At 42.1% G+C, this 19,471-nt stretch overlaps 1 protein-coding gene across 2 annotated transcripts in view; it reads right to left on the reverse strand.

Moving 5' to 3' along the window:
- Positions 1–284: 284 nt before the first annotated feature.
- Positions 285–19,471, reverse strand: part of LOC123750164 (leukocyte elastase inhibitor-like) — a 45,848-nt gene continuing 26,661 nt past the window's right edge. For both annotated transcript variants that reach the window (XM_069323550.1, XM_069323549.1), the window contains exons 4-6: positions 18,848–19,091; positions 11,583–11,836; positions 285–1,748 (exon numbers count right to left, since the gene is read on the reverse strand). In XM_069323550.1, coding sequence (XP_069179651.1) covers positions 1,365–1,748; positions 11,583–11,836; positions 18,848–19,091 — 882 coding nt within the window. In that variant the 3' untranslated portion in view covers positions 285–1,364. The remainder of the gene's footprint in view (positions 1,749–11,582; positions 11,837–18,847; positions 19,092–19,471) is intronic.

The raw sequence follows: 19,471 nt of genomic DNA on the forward strand, positions 1-19,471 counted from the left end.
AATGGTAAATATTACTTTAAGATTTTTTTGAGGACGAAAAGATTTTGTTTTTAAAATATAGATATGTAGATGTCCGCCAGTGCCCAAATCTATAGAGAAGGAGGAGGTGGCGTTAGCACGCTGTTCTCTTTTGACTTATGCGACCCCGACCAGCCTATGTTTATCCCTTACGCAAGACCATTCCCTCTGCAAATTTAATTTGGGTGACGGTAGCCTCAACCTTGTTACCGCCAACTTTGAACAGACATTATCTCTTATAGTATAGATGATATAGATACGAACAATAACTTGTGACAATACTTTATTAAACATGAAACTCGAGGACAACAATAAGTGAACGTTTACTAAGATGAACTTCTTCAGCGGTTAACTGTTACACATACGAGTGTTTACTCGAGCTATTGTTTACACTAACTAGTGTTTATCACAGCTAATGTTTACACTAGTGTTTATCACAGTTAGTGTTTACACTAACTAGAGGTTATCACAGCTAGTGTTTACACTAACTAGTGTTTATCACAGCTATTGTTTACACTACCTAATGTTTGTCACAACTAATGTTTACACTAACTAGAGTTCACATAAGTGAGTGTTGACACTTGAAAGTGTTGACACAAGTAAGTGATGTAGTAGAGAGAGGAGGTATACATGTGCATATATGTATTATGAGAGAAAGAGGAAGTATACACCTACGAGAGTGTGAATGTGAGTAATATGTGTGAGGCAGGTATATACATGTGTGTGTGTGTATATATGTGTTTTCTATGACGGTTGCTGTGAAGAGACGTCATCCTTCACTTCTTCAAGCAACATATACTCGTCTGAAACTTAAGTTTGCGAGTTGTTCATAATTCTTTGACATCAAAGTTAAGGTCTCTGGAGTTAGGGCTTCCTGTAGACAACCAGGAAGAGTATCGAGTTAGGGCTTCCTGTAGACACCCCCAGAAAGAGTATGGTGCAAGGGCTTCCTGTAGACGCCCATGAAGAGTATGGTGTTAGGGCTTCCTGTAGACAACCATGAAGAGTATGGAGTTAGGGCTTCCTGTAGACGCCCATGAAGAGTATGGTGTTAGGGCCGGTCGGCCGAGCGGACAACACGCTGGACTTGTGATCCTGTGGTCCTGGGTTCGATCCCAGGCGCCGGCGAGAAACAATGGGCAGAGTTTCTTTCACCCTATGCCCCTGTTACCTAGCAGTAAAATAGGTACCTGGGTGTTAGTCAGCTGTCACGAGCTGCTTCCTGGGGGTGGAGGCCTGGTCGAGGACCGGGCCGCTGGGACACTAAAAAAAAAAAAAGCCCCGAAATCATCTCAAGATAACCTCAAGATAAGGGCTTCCTATAGACACCCATGAAGAGTATGGTGTTAGGGCTTCCTGTAGACACCCATGAAGAGTATGGTGTTAGGGCTTCCTGTAGACGCCCATGAAGAGTATGGTGTTAGGGCTTCCTGTAGACACCCATGAAGAGTATGGTGTTGGGGCTTCCTGTAGACGCCCATGAAGAGTATGGTGTTAGTGTGGTTGTCCCTGATGAAGAAGACGAAGGGGCGGTCACATCTGAACACTCTGGGTTCAGGGCCACCTTTGAAGACGATGACTGTGGAAGCAGCAGCCTCGGAGCCTTCCTCGTTCACCTCCACCACGGCCTTGTGGATGACGGTGTCCACACTCAGGTTGGTGCCCCGGACATAGTTGGTGAGATCACTGCGGCTCGAGAACAGGTCTTCGATCCCCAGAGCTTCTAGGGCCTGTCAGGAAGATAGGAAGCGTGGTGAACACTAAGAACATGTCAGACGGGTGGGTGAACACTAAGAACACGTCTGTGAGAAAGGTTGGTGAACACTAAGAACATGTCTGTGAGAAAGGTTGGTGAACACTAAGAACATGTCAGACGGGTGGGTGAACACTAAGAACATGTCTGAAGGGTGGGTGAACACTAAGAACATGTCAGACGGGTGGGTGAACACTAAGAACATGTCAGACGGGTGGGTGAACACCAAGAACATGTCAGACGGGTGGGTGAACACTAAGGACATGTCAGACGGGTGGGTGAACACTAACAACATGTCTGTGAGAAAGGTGAGTGAACACTTCTGTGAGAAAGGTGAGTGAACACTTTGAACACGTCTGTGAGAAAGGTGGGTGAACAAGAAGAACATGTCTGAGAGAAAGGTAGGTGAATCCTAAGAACATGTCTGTGAGAAAGATAAGTAGGTTCTTGAACACTTAAGAACACGTCTGTGATGAAGGTGAAAATGCTGTTGAACACTAAGAACTTGTCTGTGAGGAAGAAAAGAAAGTTCTTGAACACTAAGTACTAAGTTCTTCCTTACATGTCAGTAAGGAAGAACAGAAGATTGTTAAGTACAAAGAACACGTCTTTGAAGAAGATGAGAAGATTGGTGTCTGCAGTCTCCGTGGTGTAGTGGTAAGACACTCGCCTGGCGTTCCGCGAGCGCTATGTCATGGGTTCGTATCCTGGCCGGGGAGGATTTACTGGGCGCAATTCCTTAACTGTAGCCTCTGTTTAACGCAACAGTAAAATGTGTACTTGGATGAAAAAACGATTCTTCGCGGCAGGGGATCGTATTCCAGGGACCATAGGATTAAGGACTTGCCCGAAACGCTACGCGTACTAGTGGCTGTACAAGAATGTAACAACTCTTGTATATATCTCAAAAAAAAAAAAAAAAAAAAAACTCTAAGAAGTGGCTCAAACCAACAGTAGGGAGCTGACAACATTTTTCTGTAAGACTAATACAAAACATTTTTAATACAGGGTGTCACCAATCATGGTAGTGTTGTGTCCACTACACTAACAGTATACCACCACAGTCACCAGTCATGGTAGTGTTGTGTCCACTACACCAACAGTATACCACCACAGTATATCACCAGTCATGGTAGTGTTGTGTCCACTACACCAACAGTATACCACCACAGTATATCACCAATCATGGTAGTGTTGTGTCCACTACACTAACAGTATACCACCACAGTCACCAATCATGGTAGTGTTGTGTCCACTACACTAACAGTATACCACCACAGTCACCAATCATGGTAGTGTTGTGTCCACTACACCAACAGTATACCACCACAGTCACCAATCATGGTAGTGTTGTGTCCACTACACTAACAGTATACCACCACAGTCACCAGTCATGGTAGTGTTGTGTCCACTACACTAACAGTATACCACCACAGTCACCAATCATGGTAGTGTTGTGTCCACTACACCAACAGTATACCACCACAGTCACCAATCATGGTAGTGTTGTGTCCACTACACTAACAGTATACCACCACAGTCACCAATCATGGTAGTGTTGTGTCCACTACACTAACAGTATACCACCACAGTCACCAATCATGGTAGTGTTGTGTCCACTACACTAACAGTATACCACCACAGTCACCAATCATGGTAGTGTTGTGTCCACTACACCAACAGTATACCACCACAGTCACCAATCATGGTAGTGTTGTGTCCACTACACTAACAGTATACCACCACAGTCACCAGTCATGGTAGTGTTGTGTCCACTACACTAACAGTATACCACCACAGTCACCAGTCATGGTAGTGTTGTGTCCACTACACTAACAGTATACCACCACAGTCACCAGTCATGGTAGTGTTGTGTCCACTACACCAACAGTATACCACCACAGTCACCAGTCATGGTAGTGTTGTGTCCACTACACTAACAGTATACCACCACAGTCACCAGTCATGGTAGTGTTGTGTCCACTACACTAACAGTATACCACCACAGTCACCAGTCATGGTAGTGTTGTGTCCACTACACCAACAGTATACCACCACAGTCACCAATCATGGTAGTGTTGTGTCCACTACACTAACAGTATACCACCACAGTCACCAGTCATGGTAGTGTTGTGTCCACTACACTAACAGTATACCACCAGTCACCAATCATGGTAGTGTTGTGTCCACTACACCAACAGTATACCACCACAGTCACCAGTCATCGTAGTGTTGTGTCCACTACACCAACAGTATACCACCACAGTCACCAGTCATGGTAGTGTTGTGTCCACTACACCAACTCAGACCCCTCAAACAAACTCAGCAAACTCAGTTTTCTTGATATAAGGGCTCTGAGTTGGTGTAGTCGGTTAAGACGTACCAGTTATGACAGCTGCGTGAACACCTGTACTCTCTGGGTTCGATTCAACTACTGGGAGGGTGTCTATTTGTATACATACATATATATATATATGTATACACCTATATATATATATATATATATATATATATATATATATATATATATATATATATATATATATATATATATATATATATATATATTATTAAATATGACCGAAAAAGTAAGATTAATAATTCTAACACGAATTTTCTCAATCTTTCGTACATTACGCTTCACTGTTGGAGGTAAATAAAAAATTAATTCTCCAAAATTCATTTTTATTTCTAGTCTGACGCGACACGGGCGCGTTTCGTAAAACTTATTACATTTTCAAAGACTTTAGTTCACAAATACACAACTGATTAGAACTTACTAAGTTCTAATCAGTTGTGTATTTGTGAACTAAAGTCTTTGAAAATGTAATAAGTTTTACGAAACGCGCCCGTGTCGCGTCAGACTAGAAATAAAAATGAATTTTGGAGAATTAATTTTTTATTTACCTCCAACAGTGAAGCGTAATGTACGAAAGATTGAGAAAATTCGTGTTTGAATTATTAATCTTACTTTTTCGGTCATATTTAATAATATATGTCTACAGGAAAGACTGCTACCAAAATATACTAATATATATATATATATATATATATATATATATATATATATATATATATATATATATATATATATATATATATATATATATATAAATATATATATATATATATATATATATATATATATATATATATATATATATATATATATATATATATATATATATATATATATGCAATTGACGATCACAAAACACTGATCATTTTATGCGGAAAATTAAAAGGGAAATATGAAAGGAGGTGAACGTTTCGGCTTGTTAAAGCCTTTGTCAACACCAGACTGACTGAAAAATGCAGTCAGTCTGGTGTGTGTATATATATATATATATATATATATATATATATATATATATATATATATATATATATATATATATATATATATATATATATATATATATATATGTCGTACCTAGTAGCCAGAACGCACTTCTCAGCCTACTATGCAAGGCCCCAATTTGCCTAATAAGCCAAGTTTTCATGAAATAATTGTTTTTCGACTACCTAACCTACCTAACCTAACCTAACCTAACTTTTTCGGCTACCTAACCTAACCTAACCTATAAAGATAGGTTAGGTTAGGTTAGGTAGGGTTGGTTAGGTTCGGTCATATATCTACGTTAATTTTAACTCCAATAAAAAAAAATTGACCTCATACATAATGAAATGGGTAGCTTTATCATTTCATAAGAAAAAAATTTGAGAAAATATATTAATTCAGGAAAACTTTGCTTATTAGGCAAATCGGGCATTTCATAGTAGGCCGAGAAGTGCGTTCTGGCTACTAGGTACGACATATATATATATATATATATATATATATATATATATATATATATATATATATATATATATATATATATATATATATATATATATATATATATATATATATATATATATATATATATGACTGAAAACTCACACCCCAGAAGTGACTCGAACCCATACTCCCAGGAGCAACGCAACTGGTAACTACAGGGCGCCTTAATCCGCTTGACCATCACGGCCGGACAAAAGGAAGTGATAGCCGAAGCTATTTGAACCACTTCCCCGCCTGCATATTTTTTTCAGTTGCATATAGTCCTGGGGACCATTCAGGCTTGTTCGCATATATATATATATATATATATATATATATATATATATATATATATATATATATATATATATATATATATATATATATATATATATATATATATATATATATATATACGTTTGTTTTGATTATCCATTTTTATTTCAATTGTGTCTACTATAGGAGCATTCTAGTGTATCAAATACATGCATGCTTCTACGGTACCCCTAGATACGTTTCCAGTGCGGTTAGATACACAAGCTTTGCTGTACCAGATAGATCACAAACTGCACCTCACGTCGCTGGAAGACAGGACAGTTTGGAGAGACATGATCACCAACATACAAAATTTTCAGGGGAAGAAAAAGGGTTGACAATGATGCATTATTTAACATGGGTGGTACACGCTCAAGGAGACACAGTTGAAGCCGAGTACCCAAATGAGCCACAGACACATTAGGAAGAACTTTTTCAGTGTCAGGGAAGTTAGTAAATGGAATGCACTAGGAAGTGATGTGGTGGAGGCTGACTCCATACACAGTTTGAAATGCAGATATGATAGAACCCAGTAGGCTCAGGAATCTGTACACCAGTTGATATACAGTTGAGAGGCGGGACCAAAGAGCCAAAAACTCAAATTTGTACACCCCTCACCTATATGTACTCAAAGAATGCAAATAAGTGAGTACACACACACACACACACACAATGTACACATATGTACACTTAAAAAATTGTGCACATAAGAATGTACACATAAGAAATTCCAGGAGGTCTTCACCTTAGAGTAAGGAGAAATTCCAGAGATAAGAGAGGGAATAGTTAACCAGGAACCACTAAAAAAGTTTGAGATTACCAGTGGGTAAGTAAGGAAGTTTTTACTAGAGATGGATGTGACAAAGGCTATAGGCCCAGATAGAATCTCCCCTTGGATACTAAAGCAAGGAGCAGAAGCATTGTGCCTGCCACTCTCTATAGTATATAGCAAATCACTGGCAACAGGGGGAACTGCCATAAATTTGGAAAGCAGCTAATGTAGTCCCGATATACAAGAAAGGGGATAGACAGGAGGCACTGAACTACAGGCCAGTGTCCATAACCTGCATACCATGGATGCTGATGGAGAAGAATGCGTGAAGAAAGCTAGTGGAACATCTGGAGCGAAAGAACTTTGTAACACAGAATCAACATGGATTCAAGGATGGCAAGTCCTACCTCACAGGGTTAATGGAATTCTACGACCTGGCAACAAAAATCAGGCAAGAAAGAAAGGGGTGGGCAGACTGCATAATTTTGGATTGTCAGAAAGCCTTTGACAGAGTGCCACACAAGAGGCTAGTGAAAAAGCTGGAGATGCAGGCTGGAGTGAAAGGGAAGGTACTCCATTGGATAAGGGAGTACCTAAGCAACAGAAGACAACGAGTCACTGTGAGGGGCGAAGTCTAAGATTGGCGAGACGTCACAAGTGGAGTCCCGCAGGAGTCAGTCCATGGACCTATACTGTTTCTGATATATGTAAATGATCTCCCAGAGTGTATAGACTCGTTTCTCTCAATGTTTGCTGCCGATGCAAAAATTATGAGGAGAATTGAAACAGAGGATGATAGTAGGAGACTACAAGATGACCAACACAGACTGAATGAATTCTCCAACAAATGGCTGCTAAAGTTCAACCCCGAGTAAATGCAAAGTAATGCAACTAGGCGGTGGAAACAGGAGGCCAGACACAGGATACAGAATAGGAGATAAAGTGCTTCGTGAAACGGACAGAGAGAAAGATCTAAGAGTTGATATCACACCAAACCTGTCTCCTGAAGCCCACATAAAAAGAATTACATCTGCAGCATATGCGAGGCTGGCTAACATTCGAACAGCCTTCAGGAACCAGTGTAAGGAATCATTCAGAATCTTGTGTACCACATATGTAAGACCAATCCTGGAATATGCGGCCCCAGCAAGCAGCCCGTACCTTGTCAAGCACAAGACGAAGCTGGAAAAAGTTCAGAGGTATGCCACTAGACTAGTCCCAAAACTAAGAAGCATGAGTTACGAGGAAAGGCTGCGGGAAATGCACCTCACGACACTGGAAGACAGAGGAGTAATAGGAGACATGATCACAACCTACAAAATCCTCAGGGGAATTGACAGGGTAGATAAGGATAAACTGTTTAACATGGGTGGTACGCGAATAAGGGGACACAGATGGAGACTGAGTACCCAAATGAGGCACAGGGACGTTAGAAATCAATTTTTCCAGTGTCCGGGTAGTTAACAGATGGAATGTCAATGTAAGTATAGTATGCTCATGTAAAATGTCTGTGTAAGTATAATATGGTCATGTAAAGTGTCAGTTTAAGTATAATATGGTCATGTAGAGTATGTCAGTGTAAGTATAGTATAGTCATGTAAAGTGTGCATTCAATACAGTGTTCGACTATATATTTTAGTAACTAAATGTGGGAGGCCTTATCTTTATGGATGATACCTAGACAAGCAGATATGGATATGGATGAACACTCCTCGTGGTTGAGGCTGGCATCAACACATGTACTGGTTGTGCCAAGTAGTTGTTAACTGTGCTTCTTCTTCTTCAATTACACCTGTCATAGGGCACTCACAAATAATAGCAGTAACCTAACATGACAGCTATATCAGGGAACTATTATAATTTTTTAAATAAAGATCTGAGAATATTGCTCACCCTATTTTGTCTCGACTAGTGTTCTAACCGACTCACCCTATATCTACCTAACATAAAGTGTTCAATTAGTATTAAGCTTGTCATTTAAGTTTTTCATGCCCGAAACGCTTTGCGTAATAGTGGCTTTAGGCATTGTATGTACTAGCTCTACCTATAAGTCAACCAATCTTTGTAAATATTTCTTGTATGTATGTACCTTACCTAAATAAACATTTATTTATTTATTTTATTTATAACTGGCCAGGAATGTAAAGATAATAAATGGGTTTCAGGTAAGGACACCTCCCTAATCTGTAGACAAAGATCGTGTTGATAATGGGAGCACTTTACAACCCATAACACAGTTTTCCAAGGGAAAATTTATTGGAGCTCGATTTGCCCTGGTGAGACTTGTTAGATTTAAATGGTGATTCACTGTGGCCTTCTCCCACTGATGCCTTCTCTGTTTTGTCTAGATGTCTTCACGAGGGTAAGAGGGCCCATATTTACTCTATTTTGGTACTGATAATTAAGTTGATTAAATGGAAATATTTTTATGATGTTTACAGTCCAAAGACTGATGTATTAAGAATGTTTCCCATTATTGGTGGTAAAATTAATAGCGACATGTGGCAATTATATTCCCCGTTTTCTACTGAAGAAAATAATCTGTGCTACATCTTCTATGAGTTAATTTGTTTATTACAAAAAAGGCAGCAATATTATCTGCATAATGTATTAAAAGTTAGTAAATGGTATCGGTTTTCCGACAAGTATACTATGATCATGTAAAGTATGTCATTGTAAATATAGTATGATCATGTAAAATATGTCAGTGTCTCTATAGGTATTCTTAATATTTATTAGGCTTTTATTCATATCATCTATGTTGAGGTAACTTGTATTACAAGTTAGGTTTTGGGTCAGGATGGCTCAGAGTCTTTTAATCCTGTACACTCGTGACAGAGAATATGTTAATGTTTTAACATTAAAGCTTCGTTCCATCAGCTTGGCCAAAACATCTTTCCAGTCTAATTATGCAGCCCCTCTTCCTGTTTTAATAGTACTTATAGTAACGATGTACAGTACATATATCGACTTACAACGCAAACCTAAAGTAGAAATCTGTTCTATTGAATTTGGACGAACCGGAAAAGGTTTTGTATTTATGTTGCTAAGACAACCTAAACTCACCTTACCAAACATTCCTAGGACTAATACACGCTAACTGAGGCCTAATATAGTACATATGTGTGCTATACTAGGCATAGGAATATTTAAAAAAAATTGCTTAATTTTATTATAACTATATAATGAATAGTACCAAATTCTACTATATAATTGCTTAGCACGTCAATATTTATACTATGGTGTACATAGCTACAATAACTACAGTCTAAACAAGAGGATGGGTTGAATTATGATATATTTTATTATTTTCTGTCTAAAATAACTATGTTTTAAATTTCAGGGAAATTGATTGGTTAATAGCAAAACTACACTTATAAATATATATTGAATCGGGTCCAAGAACTAACTTCTGATGAACTTTTAAGAAATATCTGCTCAAGTCTGTAGAGTTTAATTATATCCGTAAGAACTCTTTTAAGACTGCAGCGAGGATTAAAACTGAAAAAAATCGGCCATAAACTAGTCGCTGACAAATTTCGGTCTTTAAATGGACTTTGAAAAAATTTGGTCTCAAATTGAACTCTGAAAAAAATCAGCCTGAAACTATGTGACAGAGCGATGACTTCTTTGGAGTTCGCTAAATACAGTGGTCAGCAGCAGTGACTTTTGGGAGTTTATTCAATCTGGTGGTCGGCAACGAGAATTTTTTGGGAGTTCGCTAAATACAGTGGTCAGCAGCACTGACTTTTGGGAGTTCATTCAATCTGGTGGTCGGCACCGAGAATTTTTTGGGAGTTCGCTCAATACCATGGTCCGCAGATATGATCTTCCAAAAAAAAATAAATAAATAAAAAATTATTCCTAAGCTGTCAATCCTACTACTATAGACCTCCAGGAAGTACCAATATGTAGTGCTGGACCACCAGGAAGTATCAATATGTAGTGATAGACCACCAGAAAGTTAAATTTGTATTATTGAAGTTGGACACACCTAAAACTTCTTTACCCGCAACATAACTTTACCTGAATTTACTTGAGGAACACTAACACTCTAGTGGCCTCGACGAGGACAGGAAGCCGGTGACTTGTCAAAGGAACCCACAATTGTCCTGGTGATTTTTCAAACTGGATTTTAAAGTTCAAAAGAGTTTTGGGATTTACGCCTTCTGCGGGTAAGCGGTTCCGTGGATTTATTACCTGAGGGTCAAAAAGCATCTCCAGTTTTGTGTTCCACAATGTGGCTTGTTGAGCTTGAACCCGTTGCTCCTTGTTTGTCTTACATCTGACCTTTTGAAGGAATTGTCTGGATAAACAGCTTTACAATTTGTTAAGTATTTTAAGTGTCGATGAGATCCGTCCCGCGATGCCTGGTCTGTAGTGTTGATAGCCCTGTGGCCCCTCAACCCTTACTGGTAAGACAGCTCATGTCTTAGTATAAGACCTTACCAATACTAACCTCCACCAGCAATCCTAGGCCTAATACAGTACATATATATATATATATATATATATATATATATATATATATATATATATATATATATATATATATATATATATATATATATATATATATATATATATATATATATATATATATATATATATATATATATATATATATATACAAGATTCGGCCTATAAAAATTATGGTTTGGTTTTACTTATATTTGTTATTTACTCCTTAAATTAATAGTAGACAGCCTTGTGTAATGGTGCTCATTAGTTCTCTCGACCAAAACGTTACTTAAAGTATTATCGCCTCAGGAGTCTGCGTTCCTAGAAGCAATGAGTCATCTCCTTGTCTGTGTCACACTCACACTCACATTCCTTAAATGTTTACCTTTTCACTGACAACATTTATATAGAGATGCAAGTAAAACATCCTGACTACTCACCGCCTTAAGTTCCTCAGTGATTGTCTGCTCCAGTTTGAACCTTGGGAAGTAAAGTTCTATTTCCACCTCTTCCAGGTTGGTGAGGGCGTGGTGGAGGGTGTCGTGGGAGAGGCGCCGCAGCATGGCGTCCAGGGGCGTGGCGGAGTTGCCAGGGGCGCCGTCGGGGGTGTTGTCAGGCAGCAACACCAACATGGACGCCGCCTTCCCCTTGTACGGCATCTCTAACACTGTCGCTCCCAGCTCACTCGAGGCTCCTGCAACCACAGACCACTGTAACCAGTGTTCACTCTCAGGGCTGTCACACTAGTCTCCTGCAACCACAGTCTACTGTAACCAGTGTTCACTCTCAGGACTGTCACACTAGTCTCCTGCAACCACAGTCTACTGTAACCAGTGTTCACTCTCAGGACTGTCACACTAGTCTACTGCAACCACAGTCCACTGTAACCAGTGTTTACTCTCAGGACTGTCTAAATATTATATATATATATATATATATATATATATATATATATATATATATATATACATATATGCGAACAAGCCTGAATGGTCCCCAGGACTATATGCGAATGAAAACTCACACCCCAGAAGTGACTCGAACCCATACTCCCAGAAGCAACGCAACTGGTAACTACAGGGCGCCTTAATCCGCTTGACCATCACGGCCGTCAAAAGGAAGTGATAGCCGAGGCTATTTGAGCCACTTCCCCGACGGCAACTCGGATGGTAATCTTGGGCATAGCATTTCACCAAATCACCTCATTCTTTGGGGCACACGTGAGGAACACAAATGCGAACAAGCCTGAATGGTCCCCAGGACTATATGCGAATGAAAACTCACACCCCAGAAGTGACTCGAACCCATACTCCCAGAAGCAACGCAACTGGTAACTACAGGGCGCCTTAATCCGCTTGACCATCACGGCCGTCAAAAGGAAGTGATAGCCGAGGCTATTTGAGCCACTTCCCCGACGGCAACTCGGATGGTAATCTTGGGCATAGCATTTCACCAAATCACCTCATTCTTTGGGGCACACGTGAGGAACACAAATGCGAACAAGCCTGAATGGTCCCCAGGACTATATGCGAATGAAAACTCACACCCCAGAAGTGACTCGAACCCATACTCCCAGAAGCAACGCAACTGGTAACTACAGGGCGCCTTAATCCGCTTGACCATCACGGCCGTCAAAAGGAAGTGATAGCCGAGGCTATTTGAGCCACTTCCCCGACGGCAACTCGGATGGTAATCTTGGGCATAGCATTTCACCAAATCACCTCATTCTTTGGGGCACACGTGAGGAACACAAATGCGAACAAGCCTGAATGGTCCCCAGGACTATATGCGAATGAAAACTCACACCCCAGAAGTGACTCGAACCCATACTCCCAGAAGCAACGCAACTGGTAACTACAGAACTACAGGGCGCCTTAATCCGCTTGACCATCACGGCCGTCAAAAGGAAGTGATAGCCGAGGCTATTTGAGCCACTTCCCCGACGGCAACTCGGATGGTAATCTTGGGCATAGCATTTCACCAAATCACCTCATTCTTTGGGGCACACGTGAGGAACACAAATGCGAACAAGCCTGAATGGTCCCCAGGACTATATGCGAATGAAAACTCACACCCCAGAAGTGACTCGAACCCATACTCCCAGAAGCAACGCAACTGGTAACTACAGGGCGCCTTAATCCGCTTGACCATCACGGCCGTCAAAAGGAAGTGATAGCCGAGGCTATTTGAGCCACTTCCCCGACGGCAACTCGGATGGTAATCTTGGGCATAGCATTTCACCAAATCACCTCATTCTTTGGGGCACACGTGAGGAACACAAATGCGAACAAGCCTGAATGGTCCCCAGGACTATATGCGAATGAAAACTCACACCCCAGAAGTGACTCGAACCCATACTCCCAGAAGCAACGCAACTGGTAACTACAGGGCGCCTTAATCCGCTTGACCATCACGGCCGTCAAAAGGAAGTGATAGCCGAGGCTATTTGAGCCACTTCCCCGACGGCAACTCGGATGGTAATCTTGGGCATAGCATTTCACCAAATCACCTCATTCTTTGGGGCACACGTGAGGAACACAAATGCGAACAAGCCTGAATGGTCCCCAGGACTATATGCGAATGAAAACTCACACCCCAGAAGTGACTCGAACCCATACTCCCAGAAGCAACGCAACTGGTAACTACAGGGCGCCTTAATCCGCTTGACCATCACGGCCGTCAAAAGGAAGTGATAGCCGAGGCTATTTGAGCCACTTCCCCGACGGCAACTCGGATGGTAATCTTGGGCATAGCATTTCACCAAATCACCTCATTCTTTGGGGCACACGTGAGGAACACAAATGCGAACAAGCCTGAATGGTCCCCAGGACTATATGCGAATGAAAACTCACACCCCAGAAGTGACTCGAACCCATACTCCCAGAAGCAACGCAACTGGTAACTACAGGGCGCCTTAATCCGCTTGACCATCACGGCCGTCAAAAGGAAGTGATAGCCGAGGCTATTTGAGCCACTTCCCCGACGGCAACTCGGATGGTAATCTTGGGCATAGCATTTCACCAAATCACCTCATTCTTTGGGGCACACGTGAGGAACACAAATGCGAACAAGCCTGAATGGTCCCCAGGACTATATGCGAATGAAAACTCACACCCCAGAAGTGACTCGAACCCATACTCCCAGAAGCAACGCAACTGGTAACTACAGGGCGCCTTAATCCGCTTGACCATCACGGCCGTCAAAAGGAAGTGATAGCCGAGGCTATTTGAGCCACTTCCCCGACGGCAACTCGGATGGTAATCTTGGGCATAGCATTTCACCAAATCACCTCATTCTTTGGGGCACACGTGAGGAACACAAATGCGAACAAGCCTGAATGGTCCCCAGGACTATATGCGAATGAAAACTCACACCCCAGAAGTGACTCGAACCCATACTCCCAGAAGCAACGCAACTGGTAACTACAGGGCGCCTTAATCCGCTTGACCATCACGGCCGTCAAAAGGAAGTGATAGCCGAGGCTATTTGAGCCACTTCCCCGACGGCAACTCGGATGGTAATCTTGGGCATAGCATTTCACCAAATCACCTCATTCTTTGGGGCACACGTGAGGAACACAAATGCGAACAAGCCTGAATGGTCCCCAGGACTATATGCGAATGAAAACTCACACCCCAGAAGTGACTCGAACCCATACTCCCAGAAGCAACGCAACTGGTAACTACAGGGCGCCTTAATCCGCTTGACCATCACGGCCGTCAAAAGGAAGTGATAGCCGAGGCTATTTGAGCCACTTCCCCGACGGCAACTCGGATGGTAATCTTGGGCATAGCATTTCACCAAATCACCTCATTCTTTGGGGCACACGTGAGGAACACAAATGCGAACAAGCCTGAATGGTCCCCAGGACTATATGCGAATGAAAACTCACACCCCAGAAGTGACTCGAACCCATACTCCCAGAAGCAACGCAACTGGTAACTACAGAACTACAGGGCGCCTTAATCCGCTTGACCATCACGGCCGTCAAAAGGAAGTGATAGCCGAGGCTATTTGAGCCACTTCCCCGACGGCAACTCGGATGGTAATCTTGGGCATAGCATTTCACCAAATCACCTCATTCTTTGGGGCACACGTGAGGAACACAAATGCGAACAAGCCTGAATGGTCCCCAGGACTATATGCGAATGAAAACTCACACCCCAGAAGTGACTCGAACCCATACTCCCAGAAGCAACGCAACTGGTAACTACAGGGCGCCTTAATCCGCTTGACCATCACGGCCGTCAAAAGGAAGTGATAGCCGAGGCTATTTGAGCCACTTCCCCGACGGCAACTCGGATGGTAATCTTGGGCATAGCATTTCACCAAATCACCTCATTCTTTGGGGCACACGTGAGGAACACAAATGCGAACAAGCCTGAATGGTCCCCAGGACTATATGCGAATGAAAACTCACACCCCAGAAGTGACTCGAACCCATACTCCCAGAAGCAACGCAACTGGTAACTACAGGGCGCCTTAATCCGCTTGACCATCACGGCCGTCAAAAGGAAGTCACTTCTGGGGTGTGAGTTTTCATTCGCATATAGTCCTGGGGACCATTCAGGCTTGTTCGCATTTGTGTTCCTCACGTGTGCCCCAAAGAATGAGGTGATTTGGTGAAATGCTATGCCCAAGATTACCATCCGAGTTGCCGTCGGGGAAGTGGCTCAAATAGCCTCGTCTATCACTTCCTTTTGACGGCCGTGATGGTCAAGCGGATTAAGGCGCCCTGTAGTTACCAGTTGCGTTGCTTCTGGGAGTATGGGTTCGAGTCACTTCTGGGGTGTGAGTTTTCATTCGCATATAGTCCTGGGGACCATTCAGGCTTGTTCGCATTTGTGTTCCTCACGTGTGCCCCAAAGAATGAGGTGATTTGGTGAAATGCTATGCCCAAGATGACCATCCGAGTTGCCGTCGGGGAAGTGGCTCAAATAGCCTCGGCTATCACTTCCTTTTGACGGCCGTGATGGTCAAGCGGATTAAGGCGCCCTGTAGTTACCAGTTGCGTTGCTTCTGGGAGTATGGGTTCGAGTCACTTCTGGGGTGTGAGTTTTCATTCGCATATAGTCCTGGGGACCATTCAGGCTTATTCGCATTTGTGTTCCTCACGTGTGCCCCAAAGAATGAGGTGATTTGGTGAAATGCTATGCCCAAGATTACCATCCGAGTTGCCGTCGGGGAAGTGGCTCAAATAGCCTCGGCTATCACTTCCTTTTGACGGCCGTGATGGTCAAGCGGATTAAGGCGCCCTGTAGTTACCAGTTGCGTTGCTTCTGGGAGTATGGGTTCGAGTCACTTCTGGGGTGTGAGTTTTCATTCGCATATAGTCCTGGGGACCATTCAGGCTTGTTCGCATTTGTGTTCCTCACGTGTGCCCCAAAGAATGAGGTGATTTGGTGAAATGCTATGCCCAAGATTACCATCCGAGTTGCCGTCGGGGAAGTGGCTCAAATAGCCTCGGCTATCACTTCCTTTTGACGGCCGTGATGGTCAAGCGGATTAAGGCGCCCTGTAGTTACCAGTTGCGTTGCTTCTGGGAGTATGGGTTCGAGTCACTTCTGGGGTGTGAGTTTTCATTCGCATATAGTCCTGGGGACCATTCAGGCTTGTTCGCATTTGTGTTCCTCACGTGTGCCCCAAAGAATGAGGTGATTTGGTGAAATGCTATGCCCAAGATTACCATCCGAGTTGCCGTCGGGGAAGTGGCTCAAATAGCCTCGGCTATCACTTCCTTTTGACGGCCGTGATGGTCAAGCGGATTAAGGCGCCCTGTAGTTACCAGTTGCGTTGCTTCTGGGAGTATGGGTTCGAGTCACTTCTGGGGTGTGAGTTTTCATTCGCATATAGTCCTGGGGACCATTCAGGCTTGTTCGCATTTGTGTTCCTCACGTGTGCCCCAAAGAATGAGGTGATTTGGTGAAATGCTATGCCCAAGATTACCATCCGAGTTGCCGTCGGGGAAGTGGCTCAAATAGCCTCGGCTATCACTTCCTTTTGACGGCCGTGATGGTCAAGCGGATTAAGGCGCCCTGTAGTTACCAGTTGCGTTGCTTCTGGGAGTATGGGTTCGAGTCACTTCTGGGGTGTGAGTTTTCATTCATATACATATATATATATATGTATTTATTTGAGCACAATTCAGCCCTCCGAATTGCTGTGGCCCTCCGCCTTGCTGCCCCAATCCACACCAGATATAGGTGTATTTGCGGCGAGGTGGTGGCTGACAGGTACGGCCACCATGGCCTACTCTGCCAAAGCACAGGGGCATGGCACTCGAGGCACAGTGAAGTTAACGACATCATCAAGAGGAGCCTCACCACAACTGGATGCCCAGCTGAAAGAGAGCCCCGTTACCTAACGCCCCGTAACTCTGATGCTCTTATTGGTCGCCCGGATGGTATCACAGTGAACCCCTGGAAGAATGGCAAGCAGTTGGTATGGGACTACACGTGCGTATCAACTCTGGCTAACACCTACATTAACTTCAGTGTTGCAGAACCAGGTGGCGCTGCCACCCACAGGGAAGCAGCCAAATCCCGTAAATATAGAGAACTGGATCACCACTACAATTTTGTCCCCATTGCTTCTGAGACACTCGGCGCCTAGGGTAAAAGTGCTACCAGTTTTTTGAAGGAACTGGGTTCTAGGCTCATTGAAACAACAAGGGACCCTAGAGCTGCCAGCTTTCTTTTCCAGCGCCTCAGCGTGGCGATACAGAGGGGAAATGCGCACTGCATCCAGGGTTCCTGCCCGCCATCTGAGGAGCTGGAGGAACTCGACAACCTATGATAACCATCTTTGTAACCTATATGTAACTTCTTTTTTGTAACAAGGTTCAAATAAAGCAAATATATATGTGTACATACAAAAGAATGGGGGTGGTAGGAGAAGATAATATTAGTGTTCAGTGACCACAAGGAGACCACAAGGTCTCCTCTGAATACTTTTTATTTTCTTCTCCGAGACTATGGGTCCCCACATTGGCACCAGAGGTGGTACCCTCACAAATTTATATATATATATATATATATATATATATATATATATATATATATATATATATATATATATATATATATATATATATATATATATATATATATATATATATATATGTCGTACCTAGTAGCCAGAACTCACTTCTCAGCCTACTATTCAAGGCCCGATTTGCCTAATAAGCCAAGTTTTCCTGAATTAATATATTTACTATAATTTTTTTCTTATGAAATGATAAAGCAACCCTTTTCTCTATGTATGAGGTCAATTTTTTTTTATTGGAGTTAAAATTAACGTAGATATATGACCGAACCTAACCAACCCTACCTAACCTAACCTAACCTATATTTATAGGTAAGGTTAGGTTAGGTAGCCAAAAAAAGCTAGGTTAGGTTAGGTTAGGTAGGTTAGGTAGACGAAAAAACATTAATTCATGAAAACTTGGCTTATTAGGCAAATCGGGCCTTGAATAGTAGGCTGAGAAGTGCGTTCTGGCTATTAGGTACGACATATACATATATATATATATATATATATATATATATATATATATATATATATATATATATATATATATATATATATATGTATATATATATATATATGTATATATATATATATATGTATATATATATATATATATATATATATATATATATATATACATATGCATTTACATATGCATATGTATATATAACCTTACCAAATCTGAATTTTCCAAGTTGGGTCATCATGTCAACAAGGCTGTGTTGGCTCGGTGTGGTGAAGAACTTCTGCTTGGTTGTTTGGGTTAGGTTGAATTGATTCAACCAGAAACCTTTGAAGTAGACGGCGTTGACCAACGCCATCAGTGTCGGTGCCACGTCGCTCTCTGTCACCACAGTTGGGATCTTGCCTCGCGTTGTTTTGTTCACGAACTGGTTGATTGTCGCAGCTGCTTTATCCGCCTGTCAAAATAACGATAAGATTAAGCTCAGTGCCTTTACGTGACTCTTCAATCCATCACATTATAAGCTGACAATAGTTTCTACCGACCTTTCAAGGGGGGAGAGTTAGAGAAGTAACATAAAGAAGTTCTTTGGATTTTAAGAAAAAAGTTTTCTGAATCCAATTTCAGAGGATTGGAAGTTAACTGTTATAGAGAATCTAAGCTCAGGTGTTCAGACAAGACCTTAGTGATAGTGCACAAGACACCATAACATGGTGGTGACCACAGCTCAGGTGTTCAGACAAGACCTTAGTGATAGTGCACAAGACACCATAACATGGTGGTGACCACAGCTCAGGTGTTCAGACAAGACCTTAGTGATAGTGCACAAGACACCAT

The sequence above is a fragment of the Procambarus clarkii genome, chromosome 13 (genome assembly GCF_040958095.1).
Source record: "Procambarus clarkii isolate CNS0578487 chromosome 13, FALCON_Pclarkii_2.0, whole genome shotgun sequence".
In the NCBI taxonomy this organism is placed as follows: Eukaryota; Metazoa; Arthropoda; class Malacostraca; order Decapoda; family Cambaridae; genus Procambarus; species Procambarus clarkii.